The 27,496-nt window shown below is 41.4% G+C and overlaps 1 protein-coding gene across 3 annotated transcripts in view; it reads right to left on the reverse strand.

The window, feature by feature from the left end:
- The window catches only part of lsamp (limbic system associated membrane protein), a 94,577-nt gene that overhangs the window by 11,892 nt on the left and 55,189 nt on the right, over positions 1-27,496 (reverse strand). For 2 of the 3 annotated variants that reach the window (XM_019892768.1, XM_019892770.1), the window contains 3 exons: positions 26,528-26,606; positions 2,780-2,924; positions 2,263-2,350 (listed from right to left, as the gene is read on the reverse strand). In XM_019892768.1, coding sequence (XP_019748327.1) covers positions 2,263-2,350; positions 2,780-2,924; positions 26,528-26,606 — 312 coding nt within the window. Of the gene's footprint in view, positions 1-2,262; positions 2,351-2,779; positions 2,925-26,527; positions 26,884-27,496 lie in introns of those variants that run through there. The other variant, XM_019892769.1, reaches the window with a different exon arrangement.

Genomic DNA, 27,496 nt, shown 5'->3' on the forward strand with positions numbered 1-27,496 from the left:
CAGAAGGGTGAGGCGCACAATGCCCAAGGGGAGCGCATCTGTCAGACAGCCCTGCGTCACACACAGAAAATATCAAAGATGCAAAGGTTGTTGGTGAGTTCACACAAAGAGCATGGCGATGAACACGCAAATAGCACTCATCCGTATTAGAGATTAAACAGACGTTATTCTCGCCAGTAATGATGACCACTCTCTTGGCTGCTCTTTCAAATATGGGCAGAGTGGTTCACCTTCAGCCTTTGTTGATACCCCCTGTTGTGATATGTGTCAATGGAATGGCCCCGTTTCAACGCATGAGAGGACCTCTTGCAGCCAGCGTGACGAAGATTAAAGGGAATTGCAGTTTTATTTGAAAGCGATTTGTTGTAGTGCCCCCTGGTGCTTTCTCGTCTGAGTGCTACTCCCTGCGCTGTAAATTTGCTTTGTCTGATCATTTGTTTTCCAATTATTTCACCATCCCTGCAAGCGGAAAATTGTCAGCTTACGTGCTCCTCCATTTTGGTCTGTTACTGGGGGTGGGAGGCTACGTTTGGCGCCAAAGCGATGTGGCAGCTCTCGGTGTGGATGGGTCCCACGGGTAGTTTTTCCTCACCTGACTCCTCAGTGTCTTGTCATGTCTCTCCACCAAGGGCGTCCACACCCGGTGTGTTGCAGATCTAAACCAGGCAGGACAGTGGCCTTCGAGGACCGGAGCTGGACACGCCTGCTCTACGCTATCAGATAATATGTGAGTGTGTTGGGGTGTATTGGTATGGGTGCACTGTGTGTACTATTTATAGCTGGCGATTGGAGAGGTGTGTTTTGTGATATTTGTTGCCATTTTTATGGTCTGTTTTAATCTCTGGAAAAGCACTTTAGCTTGCTTTTCCTATTTATGAAAAGTGCTAAATAAATGACATTTGATTGGATGATTTGATATCTCTGTACTAAAAGTCATGAATTAAAGAAAGGGGATGCATAATACGAGGCTCAAAACGACTATTTTGCAGGTTAACCATAAGGACCGGAAGCAAGGGTTTTCATCCATCCATCCATCCATTTTCTGATCTGCTTTATCCTCACAAGGGTCGCAGGCGTGCTGGAGCCTATCCCAGCCGTCATCGGGCAGTGGGCGGGGGATACCCTGAACCGGTTGCCAGCCAATCGCAGGGCACACACAGAAGAACAACCATCTGCGCTCACAGTCACACCTCGGGACAATTTAGAGTGTTCAGTCAGCCTGCCATGCATGTTTTTGGAATGTGAGAGGGAACCAGAGTTCCCGGAGAAAACCCACGCAGAAACAGGGAGAACATGCAAACTCTACACAGGAAGGGCGGAGCCGGGATTGAACCCATGACCTCTGCACTGTGAGGTCGACGTGCTCACCAGAGCAAGGATTTATGAAACAAACAAAAAATTAAATAAATACAGAGAGGTAGAATTTAGGGATGCAGCTATTGAATGTTTATATTCAAATATTCCCCTTTTATCAAATAACGTTTATATTTCGATTGCAATTTATTGTTTAGCCCAATCTCATGTGAACATTTTTGGACATTGGGAGGAAATCTGAAGTGAATTTATGCAAGCACATGGACAACATTTCCCTGGCAATCTTTTATACAGTAATTACCAGAGATGTGGGAGGGACGAAATTTCACCCACTAAATGAGTAAACGCAACACATGAACATCAACAACACTACAGGAAGAAAATGCTATGGGACTCGGAGAGACACAGCAGAGGACAAAATAGCCAGGAATTAAGGAGGAGGAATCAATTTTTGGTTATAGTTGTCGCATTAGCTGATATAAACGAGCCTCGAGTCTGGAGATAGACACAGGACATTCAAAGATCAAGCAGTTAATAATCCGGCGCAATGGCTTTAATGAAGACAAGGCAATTTGTTGAAATGGATCATCGATTCACATATTGACCTTTAAATACACAACTAATGGTTCATATCTTCCACGTTTAGTCATACAATAGCTTCTTCTTCTGTGGTCAGCGGTTGGGTGTGTTGAAATTGCTCTGTGGCTGCTATCTGCTGTGAGTCCAGCGTTGCGTTGACAGTGCATAAGTAGTTCTTGGTATAAAAAATGTGAAATGAGTGGTGAGGGTGTCTTTGAACTCTTTGGGTATTTTGTGACATCCATTTTCTAATTCAACACAGTCTCGCTTCAAATTATTTCTGCATGGTAAATGATGAGTCTGTGTTCCTTTATATTATTATTATTATTATAGTTTTCTTAATTTTCACGAGATATAGTGGTAGCTTACCTTGTACAATGAGGTAGACCAATGAGGGCTTAGGCTGCTGCTTTGTTTGTATGGAGCAAGTGTATGACCCTTCATCATAAACATCCACCTACACAATAATACATCATGTAAGTTATACATATTTAATATAATCACTGAGGACAACATGGCAATTAATGGACGTGGGAAAAAAAATCCTCATATTTTTTTTGTGTGTGTGTGTAAAAATGTGCTTCAGCGTTATACTGTATCTGGCTGTCTCTTCCTCTGTGGGAAGTGTAGCACAGTTAACACACCATTTTAATTATTTAACGAACTAAAACTATGCAAGGTTAGATGGTCAAGTGTCCTTATCATTCCCATCAGATGATTACCTACATTAGCAATGTGTAACTCTGATTCAAAATATAGTTATGACCAAGATTACTAAACCATCAAAGAAAAATAACCCGCCATAAGCACAACAAGCAGGCCCCCCTTTCTTCACAGTCTTGCATCTTGTCTCCTCAATATCGCCGCCTCCCCTGGTCATGATTACCTTCTGTATGCGTAGGCTGTACTCAAGTTGTCCTTTGGTGACCAGATCGACTCTGGGGTCCAGAGACCACTTGTCTTCACCGGCAAAGATAATGTTTGATCGATTGAGCCAGGCCACCTTGGAGGCTTTGTCATCAACATAACACCTGTGGGCACATCAAGAGAAAGTGTCTTGTCTTATGTGTTGTGTTATAGTTGCGTATTTTATTTTACACACAGAGTAAAGCGGACACGAATGTAGCTTACCATTGGGGCCATGCTGACGACGAAGTGAGTGATTTTCAATCGAAACAAACTGCGATGCCGCTTTTTATACATCAAGCGTCGCCTGGACAAGCCCCGCCCCTCTTAAAGCCCCAGGTAAATCCAACAAACGCTATACAAATACAAATATTGTGTGTTGTATTGTACACACATTTTCTTGTGTAGCAGTTCTAATAATCCAACACATACACTCAGTAAATATGTTAATGGTACTTAAGTACTGACCTAAATTGACAGTAATAATGGCATGAGGACATAAATCACTGTGGACACTTGAGCACCATAGCAACCCGGTGCTAACTTTCCCTTGACAAGTACTGAATATATTCATTTACTTGACATTTTTTATCCTTGAAGGAAAATTCTCTTTTCCACTGAGCAAAGATTTCTGCAAAACTGCGCTTCTAGCCATTTTGTGGCTTTTTCACTTTTAATAATCCTCACCCGTAAAAAGTGCCAAGTACCGTCTGAGCCACTGCTGCTCTATAATAGTAGCATCTGTTACCCCCTACTGAATTTCAACTATATGTCACTTCGCAACATGTGATTTTCTTTTTTTATGTGGTCTCCGTTCTGAATTATTTATAACTCATAAGGAACAACTGAAAAATACATCCCCAAGTAAGAATATAGGACAATGACGGATTATAACATATTATGGCAATCTCAAACTGAAAACGTGTATCCCCTGAAGATGTTTTTAATTGTTTTTTTTTTTGAAAGGGGGGGGGGGTTCTGTTCTTCAAACAAGTTAGATCAAGCTTGGCATATTACATTCATGCTACACTGGATTTTGACAGCCTAAGAGTAAGAATAACGACAATGAGACTGTTTCTGATTACCCTAAACCAGTGGTTCTTAACCTTGTTAGAGGTACCGAACCCAACCAGTTCATATGCATGTTCACCGAACCCTTCATTAGTGAAAAATAAATATTTTTACAAATTCAAGACATTAAAACACACTTATTAAAAACCGAAAAAAAGTTAATAAAATTACATGGCATAAGTATAATTTTTAAAATTTGTATGACGTACTATTACGACAGTCACACGGTGACAATTGAGCGAACTAAATTTCCCGCAGCGCTGATTGGACAAGCAATGTAATGTGATCATCTGCAGCCAGCGATGGCCAAGCGGGTGTGTCATAACTAATTGACATCTTGAGTCGGTGTGTCTTAACCTACATGGCAGAGGCTCCGTCGAACCCCTGAGACCGATTCACCGAACCCCTCGGGTTCGATCGAACCCGGGTTAAGAACCACTGCCCTAAACAGAGAAGTGGCACACCTGTCAGAGAATAAGTCACATATTACTTCTCCATCTCACCTCCTAATGCTTCCTTTTTGGTATTTTACTCACACAGTCCCTCACAGTGGCACGCTCACGATTCAACAATGCCATTGTTTCTCCTGTCTGATGAATACCGTGCATTTTTCTCAACAGAACCTATTCGTACTGTACGTTGTAGGGAAAGAAAACAACTTTCTGTGTAGCTACTACCTGTTTTGCACTCACATAGCATGACACAAAGGAAGAATATGTTGAGCTCGCGAATGGGTGAAAAAAAGTGAGAAGATGTCACAAACAACGAGAATGGATTTTAATCAGGATCCGGGAGTGGATTTCCAGTCCATGACTCCTTCTGTCTCAAGGAGCTGCGCGTGCTGCTCTGCTCTATTCCAAATCAAAAGTGTAGATTGGAAGGGAAGTGGAGTGGGGCTTTTTTTGGCAGGTGACATTAGGTTATTCATGGCAGAGTTACAGCCAGCTCAGCCCGTGACATTGTGGGAGCTTGTTTCGGGCTTCTGATCACAGCATGAGTCTCGGCGGAGGTTCCATTTGTTTTCTGAGAACTCATTCTTTTTATTTATTTGTGCCATCTTATTTGCCAGCAACTATTGGTCCACGTTGTTTTTCTCGATTCTACAATCGACAAACTTTGTGGCAAAAACACATTTCAACCATGCATGACTCCCTTCTTATATTAAAGGTCAATTCTTATTTTCTTATGTGTCTTGATCTGTTCAGTGTTACATCAAGAGAGGGTGGCACTTATTGCAGCAGATTAAGGTCAAACAAACAGTACACCCTTGGCTGGTTTACTCTCGATCATTTGGGAAATAAACTTTGAATCCAGCCCACATTAGCTGCATGAAAATGAGATTTGAACCCCTACATTAGTAATCTGCCAGACATTATCTTGTGAAAGTGCTATGTACAAGAGCTGAAACTGTTTGGGTTGGTTTGATAGGCCATTTGCAACAAATCAAACAAGACCAAATAGATTCTTCACTGTGGGTGCATCCACTGTGTCATTATCTAATGAGCTGTTTCCTCAGCACTCACAAGTCCATTTAGAATGAATCACAGATGGGTTTGTGGCTCATTTTGTTTTGTTCCAACTTTCCATAAACACACTGATGCTGCAGTCTAAATCATATCTTACTGTTGTTGCATTGGCACATTTGTCGATATGTAAGGATGGGTTCCGAGCCTGGTACGAAACTTGCTCGAGGGCTGAATTTCTTAAAAACTGCTATATCGATAAGATCTACCCTGAGCGGTTCTGTTCAGGGTCTTTTTTTTTCCTCAAATGAATTTTCGATTGATTTAGGCTATATGAACGTTATTTTGTACCTTCGACTTCTCTTATGTCGTTTCAAACGAACAACAAAATTAATGCTTGTCCCAGATGAATGTTCACAATAAGAGGCTCGGCATCTCTCCCCAACTCTGCGCCGTGCACTAGAGCCCCCCCTGCGAATTCTTATTGTGCCAACGTAGTGCTGTGTGACTATATTCCAACATGATTCACAATATGATTAGAAAAAAGAAAAAACTTGGCGGCCCATCAGGCCTATAAAGCATAGCGGAAAACCCAGGTGAGCATAGCAGATTATTGCTGCAGCAATAATATCATTTTGGAGGTATAAGAACGTAAACATTGGATGGACGGAGACAGAAATGCTCAGTAATATATATTTAAAGATGTCTCCTTGACTAAAACCTGTGGGAAAACTCACAGACCATGCATGGTAAACCTTCCCGCAATGGAGTGGGGCTTACTGCAATATACCGTGCACTTTCCCAAGAATCAATACCGCCATAGAACCAAACGATGAGTTCTCATTTTTGTTACATCCCCACTGATAATAATATTACTGGTTGTAGAAGGTAAAGCAGAGTTTGCCTGATGAATATGTGATTTTGGCTCGCGAAAGAATTGTGAGGAAAAAGAATTTGCGCAGGGGCCAATTAAGTTGCCGATTCCTGGCCTCGATTCAAACCTCCAACCTCAGAAATGGGAAGCAGACGTGCTAACGACAACTTCACAATGCCAAAATCACCACTTAGACCTTGAGTGTAATTCAAGCCTGGGCTCACAGTTACTTGGCCCGACAAAGAGCGGAAATGCACCACCGTAAATTCAGTCTCAAATGAAACAAGCTCACTTGTAACTGATGTCCCAACACATGTATTTTTTGTTGTTGTTGTTTTTGAACAGAGTTAAGATGGTAAACCCCAAAGTAAAAGTGATATAAGTTACACACATTCAGCACTACCAATACTATATATCTGCTTTGGCAGAGGTATGTAAATAGTAACAATAGAGTATCACAGTGTTGTCCAATTTTATAAGAAGCTTGGAATCAAATGAATGGCTGATCAAATTACATGATGAGTCAGAGCCGGCCGGGGCTAAAAGTGGCTTCCAATATCATTTCTAATGAAGGAGCTTGTTTTTATACCTTTGTACTGCACAAATCAGGATTACTCCCCTGTGGGCTCATTTTCCCCATCTTATTACTTGGGTTCATAAAGATTCCATTTGATTCTGCAGCTACCAATTAGAGCATTTCAGTTGTGTTGTTGGACTTGGAAGGTTAATTGATGGAGGTGTCGACATGTGAAACAGGAAACTGACAGGCATCAGGTCAAATGAAAAGTTCAGTCGGTTCCTCTGTGATGTTCTGGGAGGAAACGGCCTAAATTACATTGGATGCTGGATTTAAGAGCCATTGGTAAAATATTGTGGAGTACAATATTTTTAGGCTTTGTTTTATTTATTTGTGATTTAGAAGCCCAGTCCCAAACATGAAACGTTTTAGTGATAAAGCCTCAGATTTGCTTGCATTATTGTTGCAGTCTGATTTCTCAGTGCATCTTTAAATTCTGTGACATCAACTAACAATTTGCATATGCATTGGAGTAGGCACATATTGTACACTGTGATTGGCTGACAACCTGTTCAGGGTGTCCTCCGCCTGCTGCCCGGAGCCAGCTGGGATAGGCTCCAGCACTCCCTGCCACCCTTGTGAGGATAAAGCTGATCGGGAAGTGGATGGATGGATGAACAAACCCTTGACATTTGACATTTGGTTTGACATTAAACTTTTCATTTGTAGCATTTTTACCATAACACACATGTTCTGCTTATTTTCTTTGTCTAGCTACCAGTTGGAAACAAAGTTAAACACTGCGGCCTACTTTTTTTTTATTCTGTCACCCAGGCAACTGTATCAAATGCAGAATGAGGCCTTCAAGCCTCTGCTCTCTCTTTGTTTCTTTTTGTCCATGTAATACTCCTGATTTGCATTTGTCAGAAGGACTTGTTATGATGCATAAAAGGTATTCTTCCTTTTTTTTTCTGGCCACTATTCTGTATCAACAGCACTACTGATGTGAAATGGGGAGGACAGAGTTATTCTCACGTCATTATAATGCGTCTTGCAAGTTCGAGTCAGAGCCGTAATCGTGGAAAGGCAGGTGTACCAAAAGGCGGGGCATGAGTGTGGGAAAGCTCAAAATGATGCTCATATAAAAAGGCACACCGGATGTATTGGAAAGCACACAATGAGATGAAACAAAATACGCGCAGACAAGACACTGGTAGGGAAAGAGCTGATGGTAGCAGAACTGATGAAACCAGGTCGAGACGACAACTGGGAACCACAAAGAGGGGGACAAGAAAATACAAAACCCAAGGTAACGCAAAAGAAAAATAACAACACAACAAAACAAATCGCGCCATTGTTTCTTGATATTTTTTAACATCGTAGTGATGAAGAACTCAACCGTAGCATCTCTCAACACCAAAATAGCTTTTATGATAAAACGAAATAAAAAATAAATAAGCACAAGCAATTTGGGCGGGCAAGCACGTGGCGACGACTGTGAATGCAGGTCAAGTGATTCCACAGGCTTGGGGATTAATTCTGTTTGGCAATGACTACAGATGGCTCAGGGTTTGTCATGTGCAGCACCAGCTGGAACATTGTTGAATTGAAGAAAAAAAAAAGGTACAGACAACATCGACAAAAAAAAAAAAAAAACAAAAAAAAAAAACGATTCAATACGCTTTGCCATGAATTAACCTCAATTTAAGCGTAATGCATTGGAGAACGCCTGAAATACGAGCACGTCATAAGCAGGATAATCCACAGTAAAGTGTGTTTAATTATAGAGAAACTCTCTTACGTGTCAGTCAGCCAGTAAGAAAGCATCGCAGGGTAATAGAATTAGATACTAAATACCAAAATTAGGTAACATAAAACTAATCTGTTTGTAAAATTATGAATGGGGTCTGGAATTGATTATATCCATTTTTTCAATTGATTAAAACCGAGGCTAACCCTACATTAGCCCTCTTCTACACCTCTGTCTTGGGAACCAAGTGCTACATTTGGATTCATCAAGAACATCTGAGGCGAGATTATGATGACACGCTTTGATTCCTTTGGAGGGTGTAGTGGACATTTTAGAATGAACAGTGTAAACTTGTATCGCGTATCCTGCTATCTGTCAGGGTTGCTATGTCAGCTCATTGCTGTGCCAGTTTGTGGTTTTCCTGCACTTTAGACATGCAAAACAGGATGAGCTGCAAACAGACCTCAAGACGAAGGCACCCTCCCCATCTGATACTCTTGTTTTTCAACGGTCGACTGCGTATGACCAATGGAAATAAAGTATTGGATAACTCCGGGTCCTCGAGAACCCTATCCTGCCTGTTTTAGAGCTCTCTCTACGCAAGCACACCTGATTCACATGATCAAGATCTTTTTTGGCATCTCCAGATATTTCTGAGGAGCTGTTTGTGCAAAACTTCCGTGTGTCCACGGAGTTATTCTTCTACATCTGCGATTGTCATGATATCTCCACCCGCCACCCCCTGATGTAGTTGGTGCCAGAGTCTGCCCCAACAAATAATCGAGGCCAGTTTAAGAACCAGTTTCAAGCACCAGAACTACAGCTAGAGCCAATTTCGGTGGCGGAAAAAAGAAAAAAAAATGGTGCTATTCTGGGCATTGGCCCGGAACAAGCAAGAGCACAAGCGTGCTGAAAAACGGGCCAACACAGAGTCAACTGTTGCTTCCACAAGTTGAAATGCTTTCATTGTCTTTACGCTAAGAGATGCCTGCTTATTTTCCACACTGCGGGCTCTCAACTCACTCGGCACAGAGCGATGGAGATGCAGCCCACTGGTTGTCATTCTCACGAAGGCCCTCATTAGCCCAGCAGTATATGGGACTTGGATGAGGGCTGGCACATGGCGCACAACACAAGGCTGGTTCCACTATGACAAGAGATGTGCTGTAAAAATATCGACTTAATTGCTGATCCTTGGGGTATTTTGATAAAATGACGCAGACAACTTATGAAGTGCACATTCTCCAATATGCAGTCGTCCAAAATATTGGAAGAGTGATGCCGGTACTTTTACTTTCCCCACACAACTAAACATTTAGGTTTACATAAATATGAGACATGAGATCAACATTTCAGTTTGGATTTACTAGTATGGTGTTTACACGACATCAGGACATGATACATGAAACGCAGAAGACCATTTGCTTGACTTAACCTCATTTTAATGTACCGGTAAGCAAACGTATTGCAGCATGTGACCGTGTTCTTTCACGGGTCTGTCCTATTGCGTTTATTTTTCAAACAATAAATCTACATGCTCAGTTTTCAGATTTTTGGTTTACAGAGAATACGACATTCATTTGCATTGCGAACTATTGTTTGCACTTAAACTGAAGTGCAGAGGACAACACGAGACGATGCAAATCTCTCATAACCAAGAACAATTGAATGCACAAGATGGAAAAAAAAAAGCTTCAGCAAGGTTCAAGGGACAACTTTTTATGGATCCTTGAGACAACGATCTTGACCAAAGCGATGGAAATGTGAAAGTTTGGCAAAATATAATATCTTGTGATGATCTCAAGTTGATCTGTGAAACTGAGGAGCTGTGAAACGGAAATGCTGATCTCTCATCGCATGATCATTTCCTGAAGTCAGAGCCAAGCGTTTGACAGAGAAAATAAAGAAATTGGTCTCACGGGTCAATATACTGGAGAAGAGTCCATAAACTTGACAAAGAATATTTACACACATTTAAATTGAGGAGAAAAAAAACCTCACTGTGATTCTCCATAATTTTACAGGACTTCAAATACCTTTTCATCCTCAAAACTACTTTTTTTAAGGGCTCATATGTTTCTCTTGAGAGGTCTACGAACTAATCTTACACAAAACATGAAAGCACACCTCTAGTGATGTCAAAAAGAAATTGCCCACAATAACGTGCATGCCGCCTCATGGCTCAACAAGCAGGAAATAATGAATGCCATCAGTCAGTTATCGAAAGTGGTTTACATATTTGATATGCCGGCTTCGGGGGTCGAGGAGAGGCCCTGGAGGGAGTCAGGCTTGACAAGGCCCAGCTCCACATGACTGCATTTAATTAGGAGGGAAACTAGATAGGATGTGGGGGTGGTGCTTATGTTAACTGATTTCACTCTTTAATCAGTGTAAGCTTCAGTCATTTCCACAATCCAAGGTTAATAATTTCAGAATGCGGAGTGGCTCAGCTGCGCAATCTGTGACACGAACTCCGGTCAATTATTTTGCACCAGCAACTAAAATCCATCAATCCTCTCAGCTACTGTTCGAAAAGAAAGTACTGCATTTTAAGAAGGAATGACAACATAGCTCATCTAACGACCAAATAGGTAAGTTACTTACTGGATTTCTTTTCCCCAAATGCAGAATTTAGGACCCGCATCAACAATATTGAAAAATAATCATGTCTTCCACCACGGACCAACCCATTCATTCTTTGGGACTATCAAATTGCACACCTTCATTGATGCCCTAACTCAGGGGTCTATTTTTCAAGCAACCAACCTCCTGCGATTGACCCGTTACCGCACATGCAAACACACACACACACACACACACACACACACACACACACACACACACACATACGCGTTTATATGCTTTACGGGGACCACTTTTTTGTTCATCACTTTCGGGGACCACCCTTTCCAAATGACACACACACACACACACACACACACACACACACACACACACACGCTTGATCTTTCTTTCTTTTTGAAACACTGCGCCGACCCTCGTGTAAGTTCACTTATCTCCACCGATTGTTTGAAATCCAATTCACGCTACTCCCATGTTCAGCAGACCACAAAGATATTGAGAAACAAGCTGTCTTTTGCCAGGAATTCTTCCATGTTGAGGGAGACAACAAACCAGCCCTTAATCCTTCTACCTGTGACTTTTTGCAAACAGGATTAGTCCCAGTTGCGCCACTAAATTCACAAATCCAGGGCTACTCGCTGATCCACTGGTTTTGGCCTAACCCTCTGCTTCATGTCCTAAATACACCGCTGCTCTTATCTAAATAAACAGCTCTGGTCCGGTGGTGAAGCACTTGCGTCCCAGATGCGCGTACTCGTCAGCATACTGCCAAGCGCAGAGAAAAGCTGATGTGAGTGCTATACATGCACGCAGCACAAATCCCATCGCTGTCCACATGCCCGCCTGCGGTGTCTCTCACAAATCAAATCTTCAGTTGGGGGGGAAACGTTGGAATGCAGCAACGTATGGATATGCATGAACCAAACTCTCGAAATGTATTTGACTTTTGGAACATAACTCAAGTCATGTGGGAGTGGAGAACCACAAACAATCCTTTTCTCATCTGACGCTAATTTATGTTTTGCAGAGCTTCATGCTTTGCGCTTCTCATGCACGTGATGCGTTTCAGAGCTATTTCACAACCGTACCATGACCAAAAGTGGACTCATCTTTATGTAAAAGTGAATATGTTTGGGCCCACTGGACCCCAAATGAATCTCTTAATGACCTCTGAATTTCATTCAAGAAGGGGTGTTATATTAGCTCCCGGTGAATGACTGTGCTCAGTTTGGCATGCTATTAAAAAAAGGGCTTCAATGACATACTGTAGACAGATATAACAGAGAATCCGGCAATTTTTCAAATTAAAATATCTTTCAGTTTCCGAAATCAATAAAACGGAAGTAATATAAGTTATTTAGTCTTCAAATGAACCACGGACCGGTCCGCGGCCCTGGGGTTGGGGACCACTGCTGTAGATGACCTTGTGAGAAAATATACAAATTACTTTATGATTCACATGAAATTCCGATGCCATGCATTGAATGAAATATGAACATTGAAGCCTATACACTTCTGAACAACTAACTAAATGCACATCCAGCCTCAAGGTTCTGCCCATACAGGCCATTTCTGTAAATATCACCATTAAATAGTTGAGGAGCTGTTGCTCTTATCAAGAAATATACATCAGGAATTGCACAGTTGCAGCAATCGGGTGGTGCGCTTGCCAATGGTCAGGCGGTGAAGTTCAATGTACAGTATGGACCGTACGTGTGAATGAGCTATTCAACAGACTTTAATCCACCAAGTAAAGGGAAGCAGGGAATGCATAAAAAGATTCAAGGCTGACATCGTCTCGTTCCTAAGGTGCAGTCAGTTGTAAAAGAACTTCTTTGATTTGGAAGTTCCTCTCACACTGCGGCCACACGCTGAGGCTCATGGTTACTTCCTGGTACGATCTTTATTGATGACAGTGATTGTGCACAGCCCCGGGGGGGAGCTATGAGTAATGGAGTTGTTGTTCAACAATGGGGTCGACACTCACACACAAAAGCACAGAGAGACTTCCAAGGCCTATACAGAAATCCAAACCACACAATTAAACCGCACAAAGAATTTGAGTTCTGACAGTACACACGTTTCTTTGTGTCCAGCAAAGGGCTTGGCTGACAGGATCAATAAAACAGAGAAGCATAGTGAATGCACTGCCTTGTCTAGCCTGCCCGCCCTCGGCTGACATGACCACAAGTACAGTCGATACGATCATTCAATGGGGTTGGCGGCAAGCACTCTTGCTGTGGTCCCTTAATATTGTTGATCAATATAATAGAGGAGGACAGAAGGCGAAGTGGAAACTTTTTCATATATGCTCACAGTTATGTACAGTTTGAGGGGGAATGCACATGCGGTGTATCAATGACATGATGGACACACTTGACAGAGAGAGAGAGAGAGAGAGAGAGAGAGAGAGAGAGAGGAGAGAGAGAGAGAGAGAGAGAGAGAGAGAGAGAGAGAGAGAGAGAGAGAGAGATGGGGGGGCGGTCGGAGCGGGAGGTGTGCTATTGTTTTTCCCGCCTAACTTATCCGCTTCAAAACTACTCGCGTATTCCTCTCAGTTATTGATAGATTCTTCCCCAAAGAGGATAATTGGAGAAGAGACCCAAGTAGCTGATGCCTGCTTTCCGTAAGCTTAGCAAAACCGGAAGGAGATCCCATGCCACTTTTCCATCCGTCTGGACTTTAATGACTGAGACCGTGATTAGATTAGATTAAACATTTAAGCATCAGATGATGAAGTGGATCAGTCTGCCTTCTTATCTTTAAATATGCCTTTATTATCATCACCTCTACTTGATTGACTTTTAAGCAAAGTAATGGGTAGTTTGTTTGTGGACATGATTGATCAGGTCTCCACTTGAACAGCAATACGTGTTTTAACAAATTTCGTGGAGTACATTTATCATTGTATTCATTCATAGTTATTTATCGACAATATGTTGTTGTTTTGCAACGTAAGCTGGAACGTTTATAAACAAACACTCTGACATTTTTGTGTGAAATAGTAATGAATGGCCTTGAACAAATTCTGATCAATCAATTGCTTGTTCCAGCCAGAACACAGCTTTTAAATGACAGACTTTGACTAGCACTTAAACAACAGACAGTAATTACAATAATAATTAGGGTCCAACTGATATGGATTAATTTTTTTGGTGCCCAATGCCATTTCCATTGTTTGGCAGGGTAAAATTCCCATAGCCGATTAATCAGACGATTGATTAAAAATGAATCTAAAATGATTACAACAATTAAGATCTGAATTACAATCAGAACATTTGACTCTCCTACTATAGAGTGCAGGGATGGGCAACTTTAATGCTGGACACCCCGGGGCCATTTTTTTTTTCCAGCGCTAAATCATTTTGCCATGAACAACCCATTTTTATTCATTTGAACAACTCCGATTTTGCTCCCTAAGTTAATTTGCACCGTGTTCCTGAATGTATCAAAATTAATGCTATTTTGATTAGAGAATCAATATTAGAGCATAAAGATCAGGTGGTGGAACTTGGCAGTAAAAATATTTCACAATCAATCCGCACATCGCTAAAGTGTAGTGAGAAGTGACGAAACGCTGTTGTTTTGAACCACTATGGCATTCGGGTCTTTTGCTCCAACAGTGGCTTTCTTTGTGAATCTCTGAGCACACAGACACACATGCACTCACTATGAACGACGGCGTTTCCTTCCAAGCTTGGCTTTAGGAGGACATTCCATTCCTTGCATATTAATCACCTCATTCATGAGGTGAGCAGGGTTTTGCTCCGCCGCCAACAATTATTCCCTTCCTTCCTCTACCGCTGCTCCCCCTCGTGTTCCCGGAAGAAAAACACAAGCTTTGGTCTAGCAGCCAATAATCAAATATCTACTAATAGTGATGCAAAATACCGACAGACAAAGCGGAACCCAGAAACAGTTGCGGTGCGCAGCGGGTGGGGCCGAAATAGCCAAATCTTGATATGGAAAAAGGAATACTGGGATACTCATTAAGGAAAATAATATGGGACGCCTGGTAATTATTCAGTATGTACCGGATGTTCCAATGAAGAAAATGTGAAGGTCTGTTCTAGTTTCTCAAACGTTGTTGGATGATGCTTAGTTCAGGGCTTTGCTCAGGCTAACACCAACAATCAAAGCATGCATTTTTAGACCATGTCTCTTACCCTGAGGCCCAGTTTTGTTCAAACAGAAAAGAGCCCTCATTCAATTGTTTCCACAGCAGGCTCTTTTGCATTGATCTTACATCAATAATACCGGAGCTTGAAAAATACATACAATTCCAAATGAACTCGAGTGTAAAGGGGTGAATAGAGTGAGTGAAGTATGGCGTAGTGTTTCCCTGTGGTTTGTTTCAGAAGCAATTTAGCTTGGCAGGATTAAGAAGCAGAGTGGGGAAGCCGCCATATTCCTTCAAGAGAGAATGTTGTCATTTTACTTGTCTGTCATGCCTATAATGGTCTCGATTGTGAGCATGGACAAGGGCAGAGAACCAGTGATAAATCTGCAATAAATGTGATAGAACATGGACCCGATTGTCCGTTGATGATAGAGCCTTTATTTCACAGCAAGGACGGGGACTTTAATGACTTGGGGAGGGAGATGAGAAAAGCACTAAGATGGCCAGACAGTGGGACAGAATGGCACCACTTAGTCCTTGCCAGTAACGGCTTGGACATCACCATCCTTCTCTGTCACAGGGGTCAGGCTCCGCAATGCCTCCCTTTCCAGAATGTCTTTCTATTTCCCACACAAATACTACAATAGTGCAACAGAGCCACTGAAACGAGGGGGACGGGGGGGCTATAAACAACAGGGTGAAAGGCTTCGTAACCAAGAAAGTAGACAGTTCACGGAGAGGGAGAACATTGGTTGACCCTTCAACAGAGAAGAGCGAATAGAAAAAAGACTGGGGGACAAGGACCATATACACACAAAGAACAAAGAAAAAAAACATTTTATGCCTTTGAATTAAGTTTGTGTATGGGTTTTACTATGGTCCTCAGTAGGAAAAGCGTGCAGTGACCTCTCCAGGTTGGTGAGGATATATTGCCAAAAGTGGAGGAGTTCAAGTATCTCGGGGCCTTGTTCACGAGTGAGGCGGGGTTGGAGCGGGAGATCACAGGTGGATCGGTGCAGCGTTTTCCGTGATGGCGACTCTGGATCAGTCTGTTTCCATGGAGAGGTATCCTGAGATCTTCTCGCCAGAAGGAGGACGACCCATAAATGCTGGAGAGACTATATCTCCCGGCCGGCCTGGGAACGCCTTGGGATTCTGCCAGAATAGATGGACGAGGTGGCTGGGTAGAGGGAAGTCAGGGGTTCCCTGCTAAAGCCGGTACGCCCGCGACCTGACCAATTCTAAGACCAGAGTTAAATTTTTCTGCTACATTTCTTAGTTTCATGACTGAAGGATTCTGCCAACCACAACTACAACTCTTATAGATGCTAAATATGGTACTTGAGTTGGTGTACGTATGAGATGATTTGAGTTTGGGAACGACATTTAAAACAGCAATACTAGCAGTTTGAAATTGTATCACAGTTTATCAGTTTAATGTAACATAAGCTGATGTAAAAAAATAAGAACAAAAAAAAAATCACCTACATAGTGACCTATAAAGTGACTTTTAATATCACATTTAATATGCTCCTAACATGTTTAGTATGCTCTTTGCCGTTTGCAAAGCTGCAGGTCTCATTTTTAATGAGGGCAATCTATGAAGTGACCTAAGGCTAAGCCAACCATATGCCCCGATAAGTCATCCCTTGATCTATTTCAGCTAATGAATCATCGAATCAATATCAGCTCAGTGAGTGCCCCCCCCCCCACACACACACAGAACATCAAATTTCTCTATCCCATTCTCATCCTTGGCTTGTGTTTTCTGTTGTCTGTCCCAATTCCGTGGTCCACTCTGCCTGTGGCTCAACAATCTGTCAACTGTTAAAGATAGGTCATATTTTTTCATGAATTTTTGTGGGCAGTACAATATAAAAACAGGAATTCTGTCACATATTTTACACATTAAGTAAGGATGGGATTTCAATCAGAACAGATTTATATTTCAGTACTCCTATATTTGGCCCGCCCAATTAAGTGACCACACTAATTTGCCAACTTGTAACTCCGACTGAAGTTAATCAAATGTACATTTTAAAACACTGAAGTCATTTAACTGTGAGGAAAAAAAACAACATCAACAGACAAAGGTGTATTCAAATATTCCCTGCATTTTTTCAAAGGTTTGGCACAGCTTTAATTATTAAGAGCCTGCATGCGGAAAGCAACAGCCCAGGCCGCTCCTCATGTAGACCAGGTTGCATTCTCAATTGATGGGTTCAGCCAGACAGGTTTTTAGTGGGGTGGCCAGGGTAACTCGGCATCTCATTTTGGGGTGGCCACATGTGAGGGTAAGCGGATCGGAAAATGGATGGATATCAGTGTAGTGCTCAATAACATTGGAATGCTACTCTTTGGTGTGATACAAAGAAAGAGTGGAGGTAAACACAGACAGCGTGCAAAATAAAATAAGGTTGACATAAATTGAACTATTAAACATGGTGGCCGTATTGCATTTTGTGATTATGCAAATACTGTAAAAATTGCACTTGGGGTATCACATTTGTAAGATGGTGAGAGGTTATATGAATAACATGTAAATATGAGTAATAAGCTTAACGGTTATTGCACTTGAATAATGTAGGACAGAGTCCAGATGTATGTGCTGTGGTGAATTCTGCGGGGGTTTGTTTATAGCTGTTGTGTGTGTTTATGGCTCTGGGGTAGAAGCTGTCCCTGTGTCCGTTGTGTGCGTGCTCTTTCTTTTCTGCCTGAGGGCAGCAGTTGGAACAAGTGGTTACAGGGGTGGGAATTGTCTTTGATGATGTTTTTTTTTGCTCTACGGAGGCAGCGAGACCTGACAGTGACCTCCTAACTGGGCAAAGACCAGCCTGCGATTTTCTGGCCTGTGTTTATTACTTTCTACAGCGCTCTGCTGTTAGCTGCCTTGCATCCAGCATGTGGCATGCTGGATGTCAGCATGATTTCAACTGCTACTCAGTCACCAGCAGAAATTAAAGCCACTTGAGTCAAGATGGCTTTTGTCAGGTATGTCATCTCACATGTTGTTTAATAAATTAGCTAACTGCAATTTATACAGTGCGAAACTGCGATTTATATTCTGACTAGGGGCTGAGCATCTCTAATGTTCAGATCTTAGGCTGCGTTTGGAATCAATCCCCATCTACTACATAGCTAGTTCACTATGTTCAGAGCTGACAACCTGTAGACATTTCGTTCCGGAGCTGAAATATAAAATTCCAGATGGATTTTTATATTTTCATAATTCTGTCAGGGACATGACAGCGGGGACTGCCTGCGGGAAAGTGCTATAAACTAGCCTCACTTAAATCAAGGCAATGCAATTTGACAAATAATTAGGAATTCTTCAAAGAACAAATCAACCGCAATATTATTCAAATAATTGCTTACCTGTGACATTCCAACATTGTGCAATGCATACACACACACGCACGCACGCATGCACGCGCGCACACACACACGCACACACGCGCACACACACACGCACACACACACGCACACACGCGCACACACACACGCACACACACACGCACACACACACACACACACACACACACACACACACACACACACACACACACACACACTTCACATTTATACGTATGTACATATGTACATACATACAGATAGATAGATATAGGGGAGGACCAAAACATAACAACACTCTTCTCAATGTTAAATAACACACTATCATATTTAAAAATCCAAATTGTAAATATTGACATCAATAAGAGAATTTGGCCTCACTGTACTAAAGTCGCAGCAGATTTAGCACATATGGCCGGCACTCCAACCACCATGAACCATTTTACCCATTAGCAGAAGCTTACAGCCATATGTTGCTTCATAGGAATTTGGACAAGAAGAGTTTTATGAGAAAAATACAATGTGCAGCCAACAGCATCCTCAATCAGCCGCCAACACAACACAGATGGTATGAATTCTCAACCCTGATCGCTCTTTAAATTCTTTCTCAAACAACAAAGGAAAGACATTCAAAAGCATATGCAACCAAGGCTGTGAGAGGGAGGAAAAGTGTAACCGGGTGGACTCTTAACAGCTAGAGAAGGATCGAAATGGTTTCCAAGTCACACAGTCAAAATGAAAATGAAAATGCAGCCCTTGCAAAACAGGTTAAACAGATAGCCGTGCAAAATCTTAAGATGGGCAACATCTATTTTTTGCTGACAGCCACACTAAAACAGTAAGGTTGAGGCTGCCAACCTTTGCTAGCCATTCCAACCGAGCTGTTCAACATCAGAGAAGGTTGTGATAGTTTAAGGAGTGTCAGACAAAAACTAACATGAAACAAATGTGTGTTTCTGTAAAAGGAGATCTATTATTCTCGCGTCTTGAGATTTTAGTTTATGAATAAGAATATCTATACATATGTATAAAGGGGCATGTCTGTTCGGATTTTCCTTTTTTTCTGTATTTATTGCATGTATATTGAGTAATGTGGCGCTCCTCCGTACAGTTATTTGAACCCATGTAAAGAGGAGCAATGTTTTTGTTCTTATATATAATTTAAATTAAAAATTACATATTTGTGCGTGTATAATTAACATTATATCATAGTTTTTAATAATCTGCAGAGAACAAGGGGAGGACGAGATTCGTTTTTCTACTTCTTCCTACTCCCTTTGAGCATAATAACTGTACTGAACCAAGATATGTATTGATATTTGTTCTTTGATTTTGTTTTCTTATGTCTTCCATATTGTGTTTACTTGTTCAATCAATCAATCAATTTATCAGTCCATCAATCAATCAAACAGCACTAGGCCATCCGATTTCTCTTCGCGCACAACACTCACAGGGGAAAAAAAGCATGCATAATTATTGTATTGGGACATATGAAGATTGTGTAAAGGAAGTAATGTTTGTAGCATAGGATGGCAGAAAACAGCGACACGCACTCACGCACGCATGCGCGCACACACACACACACACACACACACACACACACACACACACACACACACACACACACACACACACACACACTCCCTTACATTGCTTGGGGCGTGCACTTGATTAGCAGTAACCTAGTTCAATAATATCTACTTCATGTAGGTCACAATAATGTCCAGGGTGGTTGAATGTGTGATCACAACAAATGGTAGCCGTCCACCTGATTCATTGCAAACAGCAGCGGGTCTGCCAGAAATGGAGCGTATTCCAGCAATCTTCGGCTCGTAGGCGAGCTACAGCCTGAACTGGTTGCCAGCCAATCGCAGGGCACACATAGACAAACAAACATTCACACTCACAATCATACCGATTGACAATTTAGATGGTCAGCATTTATCATACCAATAATGTTGGGTATATATATTGAATGCGAGTTGTAATTGCGTGTAATTGGTCAATGCCTTTTTGATTACAAAGATTTTCTTTTGTGACTACACTGGCTTGGGGGAAGATAATGCAGCCGATGAACACCGACCATTTTTAATGAATTAACATTCATCCAATAGACATGAGAAGACATCGTGGCACACATTTATTACAGTACTCTCATCTGGCTTCATGCCATTTGTCAAAAGACGCTGTTCACTCTATTTTATCTGAATGACAGTATTTTATTGTTAAAAGAAAAAAAAACAGTAGAGATCATTGAATTGAATACACCACGGCTTAGTTCAAATGTGTGTGCTTGCGCCACAAGAATGTAGCTCAATTTCACAAAGTTCAACTCATGTAATCTGACTGCAGGCCACATGGTTCCTGTTCCAGTTGTATCGTGACCTGGATACAACTCACCACAGGCAATTAGGACATGGGGGATTGATTTAAAAAAAAAAAACCCCTGAGCAAAAGTAGAAGAACATAAACATTAAATGACCAAAGGATGATCTGCGATAACATGTAATTATGCTGTATGTGTATATATAAATGAAGGCCATAAAAAAACAAAAAAACAAAAAGCGCTTCAGTTTTTGGCTGACGTGGAAGTTATATATTTCAGAATACTGTATAGATTTTTTTCATGTTTGAAACAAAAAATTCAATGCACTTTTTACCTAGTCTTGCATTTGACTTAACGACTTGCAAAGAAATAATGAGACACTGAATTAAGAGTTTGTACCATAAAGCTCAAGCACTCTTTGGTTATGCAGCAGGACTACAACCCTTTAAGTCCACCTTTGAATGGCTGAACAAAATAATGAAAAATGTATGGTTTGGAGTGGCCAGATCAAATTTTGGCCCGGAATCAAAAAGCGGTGCGGCAGTTCATGATCGAAAACACTTCAATATGTCTGAGTTCAAGCGAGCGCCAAGTGTGGGCCAACATCACCAGTTCTCATAAATGATCAAATTCAGTTACTAGGTTGAGGGGTCAATTCCTTCTTTCACAGAGAGACAGAGAAACCTATCTGGCAGTATTTCCCTTCATGAAGAGAATCATCATTTCCTGTAGAAAGTCAATTTAATAATTACTTGATTTGTCTTCATTTGACATTAAAATTGGTTTGATGATTTTATCAGATTAAGCCAGATAAATATGCCATTTAAAAGAATCTGAAATTAGGAAGGGGGAAATACTTTTTTTTTTTTTTACAACTCTGTATTAGTTTTGTCAATCGCTGATTCACATACAGTATATTTCCAGAATCCCCAAGCCCAGATCTTGAAAAATGGATGGCAAGCCAAGCCTGTCAATTTAAGAGCTTCTGCTGGAGGAAGCAAGGAGATAATTGGAGGGGCCATTCACAATGCAATAGAACATTTTCTGCCTTTTATGCAGTCAAGAATTCATGACAAAGGACTTCAAATTAGGACAAAACAGCTTAGAAGATAATTACAAGAACAGAGTGGACACTAAATGAGGAGAAAAAAAGAACATAGATGGCAGCCACCATGTGAAGAAAATGCACAGCCTGGAGCACATTGACATTTCTGCCCACATAGAGATCAATCTCTTCCTTTTCTCTACCTTCCTTTTTGTTCACTGTTCTTGTCACTTCTTTTACTTTTTTTTATTTTTCAGATAAGGGGGCTTCTTTGGTACTCTAATGGGCCAGTTTTTGGGTCACTGAGCCACAGTCACATTTTGTCCTAACATCCAGATTGATTTTATGAAGGCTGAGCAGCAAGTAGCCAACGCAGATTTGAAGGTACTTTGAAATGTAATTCAAGTCTGACAACTACAAATATATCTGCAGTGTGAGAGAGATGTATCTCCATGTTCCCATTGCCTAAAATTCTATATTGGTGTTTCAAACACCCCCCGCCCCCCACGCTGATCAACATTTACATTCACGAGGCTACACACGCAAACAGATCAATAAAAAGAAATGTGGAGATGCTACACGTTTGAACTGATCATTTCCGAATGACAGGATTAGGATTTAATTTCCTGCAGTGAGACCAAGGACAGCCAAATGCTTTACTTGACAACAAGGACGCTTTCTCTTCTGTCGAATGGACTTGCCATGTGACAACTGGTGCTTGTCAAGCTAACTCTATATGCAGTATTAAAGAATACAACTGAAGAGTAACGGTATTAGTCTTTGGGCATGGCGAGCAGCCATTAGTTGAGTCTGATTGACCTCAATGGATGTGACACACGAAACATTTGTGAAAATGCACTTCTTGAAAGCCTTTGTTCTTTTCTCAACGGAATCAGGGCATTCCCAGGTGTTTCATGAATATATCAAGCAACCATATCAGTCAGGGTCAGAGGATTAAAAAACAAAAAACAAAAAAAAAAACACATTTCAGCATGTGGTCTGATAAGACAGCTTTGATTTATTTCTGAACAAGTAGAACACCAGATTCGGTGAAGGCCCATGCTTTTGAGAGGTTTTAGTTTCATGGGATCTTTTGAAAGCTTTGAGCTGTTTGATCGGTCGAAAGCATAAATCAGATCCAACTGAGCAAAATCAAAGTATTTGGAACTAAGGACTCAGAACTGTTTGAAAAGACTGCATTACACTTTGCAGGATTGGCAAATTATCCAGACAAAAACGAATGCCTGAGCAGTCTCCTCTTGTTACGTCTCTGTCTCTCCAAAAACAAAACACACATTGGGACAAGACGATAATGACTCCACTTGCAACCACTCAGCACGCGGTCTGATGGATAAGCAAATTGAAAGTGATTTGAAAATCCTACGCTGGCCTGGGATGGAATGGAGGGTGATTATTGTGCTGATTGTATGAACACAGTCCCTCCCTGTCCTTCCCTCTCCATTTCAAACCACACTTGCCATTCATCTTTTTGTGCAACTCTTGATTGGTGCACACTCTGAAACAATCACATTTATTTCCACTTGATCATTGCCATGATCCCAATTTTCTTTTCTCAGTTCCCTGTGAATCAAAGTCAAATTGATGGACAATCCAATCCAATCAATATAAACAAGGGGAGAGAGACAGAGAGAGATAACAGGATATCTGAGTTGTAGAGCGTGGCACTGTGATATGATAATGATCAAAATGTGCTGTTTTCCTCACAAAATACTCCGTTTTATAACATGTTGATTCGATGACACGCCGAGGCAGATGCTGTATAACGTGTTGTTGTCAACGAGTTCCCGTTTCACAGGAGCCATCGGACTTCATTTCTCATAGGTAGGGCCAGATGGCTCCTGTTTTCCAGGGCCGGCCTCATGACAACATAACAGAATTGCGTGAGAAAGAGTTGTTCAGCATAATAGTTTGTGAAACGCCAGTTGATAACGAAGCAAGTGTGGCGCCAGAAGGGCTGAATTGGTCACTCACTCCTTCTTTCGCACACGCTCAGAGAAGGATAAGAGGAGGCTTTGCCGTCCCCTTGCTAGAGTCTGCTGAGGGTTGCTTACGAACGCCCAGCTGGTATTGAAGCTCGCTCTACCAAGGGTGTTGGCTCTCCACCCTATTGGCGCACGGTAAGAGTTGATTCATTTCTTTGTAGCTTAATACCTCGCTTGCTGTTGAATGATAGTGTGACATATTCTGTGGCGCTAATAAACGTGCAATTTGTTAGTAGCAGATTTGTCTCTTGTGATTCATTTCTGAGTGCCTATCTCCAACGATCCTATTCTAAATTTGATACTGAGCCAGGGCGAGGTATCAGAAATGTTTTAAAACACACTGTTACAGATCTCACAGTTTTTCTTCTTTCCCCATTTGGCCAGAGACTCACATTACATGGATTTGTAGCTACTTCGATGAAACATTGAGTCTACCTGCATGTGTACCATAATAATGGTTCCTGTGTGAGATTTTATCAAACATGAATCAACAGGACAAGCGGTTGATGGGTATATGTTTGAAACAAAACAATTGTGCTAATCAAATCACACACACACACATATATATATATATATATATATATATATATATATTTTTTGCATTCCTAAAAGTGCACTATTTCTATATTTCATTACATAATGCAGGCACAAGTAATGGTAACATGCCAAGATTTGGGATCCCAACACCGAGTAAAAAATAAATAAAAATAACCAATTATCAATCCAATCAGAACATGGACAAGTCTATCCAATCGATTTCAACAACTAGTTCATTTACTGTGCAGTCGACCCACGCTACTCGCGCCTACGCATGAACAGCCCAAATTTGGAGAGAATTGGTGTCATTGAAATGTCGCGGGAGGATGGGGGAATCATAGCAATTTAAACACTAAAAGTTCACCCAAAAATGCTGAGAAACATTGAATACACGGAAAATGGGGGGGAAGGGGGAATTAAAATCTTTTTGTTAAGGATGGACACATCGCCAAGCATGACTATCTTCTACCTCCACGTTGACAACTTCCTCACATCATTGAGTATTTGCTAAGGCTGGTAACACTTTTAGTGAACGCTAATCTGTGCTAATACCGAAACTCTGCTCCGTGGCTCAACTCCAGCTGTTGCTAGGATATGGCGGATTCTCAGCCAGTCGAGATGCCAAGTCATGGGCAGAGAAACTCCGCGTGGGGGCACAATTATGTCACTTAGGAACATAGTTATGTCACAATCTGGAACATATCAGAAAGATTTACTCAGTTGGGTCATTTCACACTTGGTCTGCAGACAGACAAGCCTGATAGCCAACTATTTCTACATATGAGCTCTTTAAAAGTACATTTTCTTTTGAAACAACAGGCAAAGCTGCAATAAAGGTGCTGTGAAGAGTAGAGTGTTTTCAATGACCCGCATCTTGAAACTGTGGGAAGACAACTACTGGTATGTCATGCCCTAGATTGAAAATGCGATGGTCTGTGCCTATGCTATCGAGGGTCAGATGTCACTTTAAGAACATTCAAATGATTAGAATGTTGAAGCAGCTTGTAGACAAATTGAAGACCTTCAGTAATCTGTGAAGTCATCCAATAACCCTTCATTTAAACAGTTTCATAATCCTCGTTAACTGCATTCAACATGGTCAATACGCGTGTGAAAATGTTAAGACTGCACAAGCGTGCATCTCAAAGTGAATCGTCGTTGCTCTATTAATTAATCTGTTGATAGCCTTCTTTGAAAAACAGAGTTCATAGGTTAAGCATGTTGTAATCCTTACATTTGAGGCTGATTTCCATAGAATTCTAGGCAAAATTAAACAGTTAAAAACATGTATATTATTGAGCTACCTTTTTTTATGCGACTATCTTAAAAAAATAGTGATTTTTATGGTTTTATTGAAGAGTTCTGGAAACTCTCACATAATTGCCACAACTCGGCTGTTTAATTTCTCACTGATTAAGGCGAGCACTGTGGACGTCCAAATATTTATATACCAACAATAAAAAAAAAAATCATAATATATCCCACGCTATTTTAAAATTTTCATTATCTTATTTATTTGTAAAATGTAGCCAGGATCCTTCCCAAGCAGCAACTGCAGGAAGGGGGAGAAATGTTCCAAAAGAGAAATGGGGGTGGGGGGGGGGGGTCGTCATCATTCATAATCTGCCACAAACGCATGGCTTGCATCACGTGGTCACTGACATCTGCCCAGCAGAGATGACAGCTTGCATTGTCTCGGACGTGATTATGTTGCGTAGGAGCTGCTAGGGTATTATTACAGTAACAACAAATGAGTACATGTCACTAACAAACTACTGGAAAGCGGTTTAAAATAATATGAATATTCTCTACATTTATTACATGAAGCCCAAGGTACACACAGTACGCCACATTCATTCGTTGTTTTTCCTCGTACTGTACGTGCTATTATTGCGGTTACCCACACCAATTAAAAGCATAGCATAGCCAAACAGTTCTCAGAAATCAGCAAATGGGGAGGTTCCTTGATCGGAAAAGTTACACATCCAAAAAAAAACACGTTGCCAACACTGCTCGCTTGCACTCCCAACCAATCAGCAGCTATTAAGGACGGGGAGCGACAAAAGTTATACAATGAGCTTCGTTTACCTGATAATGGCTGTGTCACCCTGGCGGACCGTGATGTTGTCGGTGGCCCGTTGCATATCCACACTCCGGACGGGGAATCCTGTAGGAATGAGACACAGCAGTCTGAAAAAAGAAGCCTGCAACTGCCTCCAAAACGATTTGCGTCCGACGAGCATTTTTTTTTTTAAAAGCTCTGCAGCGCGTTGTTTCGGCAGCAATCCAAGAGATAGAAAAAAGAATCGGAGTTGTTCTCCAGAAGTCTTAAACAAACAGTCAGGTCCAATACAGTCCAGTAAACTACTTGAAAACGTGCAGCTCCTGCCGTCGCTCGATCGACCAATGATGTGCAAAGCTTTCGTTTTCCAAAGTGTTGTGAAATGTCTCTCGCCCACTCACACACCCCTCTCCCTCTCTGTCTCCCTCTCTTTCGTTCTTTCTGGTTATCCAGTGGCTGGCTGTGATGCTCCCTATTGGTTGTCAGGACAACAGCACCCCCCAAGGTCCCTTAAACTGGCACACAGTGCAAGAGGCAATGGCAATAGTTTTAGAGAGACGCGTGACCTTTTTTTTGTGTGTGTACAGTATGAAAGTTGCTGCAGAGTAAAAAAGATTCGTTTTTAAGCATGCTTGAGAATAACTGTTGTGAATGTGCAAGGACTGAGAGCTAAGTGGAAAAAAAGAATAGCGATACAGCATTCAACTGTTTTTCACCATGTATTTTTTTCCTTCACTGCACTGTTGGCAGCAACCATGCAGAGTACATTTTCTCAGTTTCATTAATTGCGACAGAGGTATGTATCGGTTTACATTTCGGAGCCAATCTTGTCCCGATGGGCTTTGCTTTGATTTCACCGTTGATGGTTCTGACAACATGATCCAGATGAATCTTTGAGTAGCGTTCATTCACACACACACACACACACACACACACACACACACACACACACACACACTGATTTTGAATGGCGCGACTGCCTGGGAGACAACCCT

This window comes from Hippocampus comes, unplaced genomic scaffold (genome assembly GCF_001891065.2).
Source record: "Hippocampus comes isolate QL1 unplaced genomic scaffold, H_comes_QL1_v1.1 scaffold72, whole genome shotgun sequence".
NCBI classification, from domain to species: domain Eukaryota; kingdom Metazoa; phylum Chordata; class Actinopteri; order Syngnathiformes; family Syngnathidae; genus Hippocampus; species Hippocampus comes.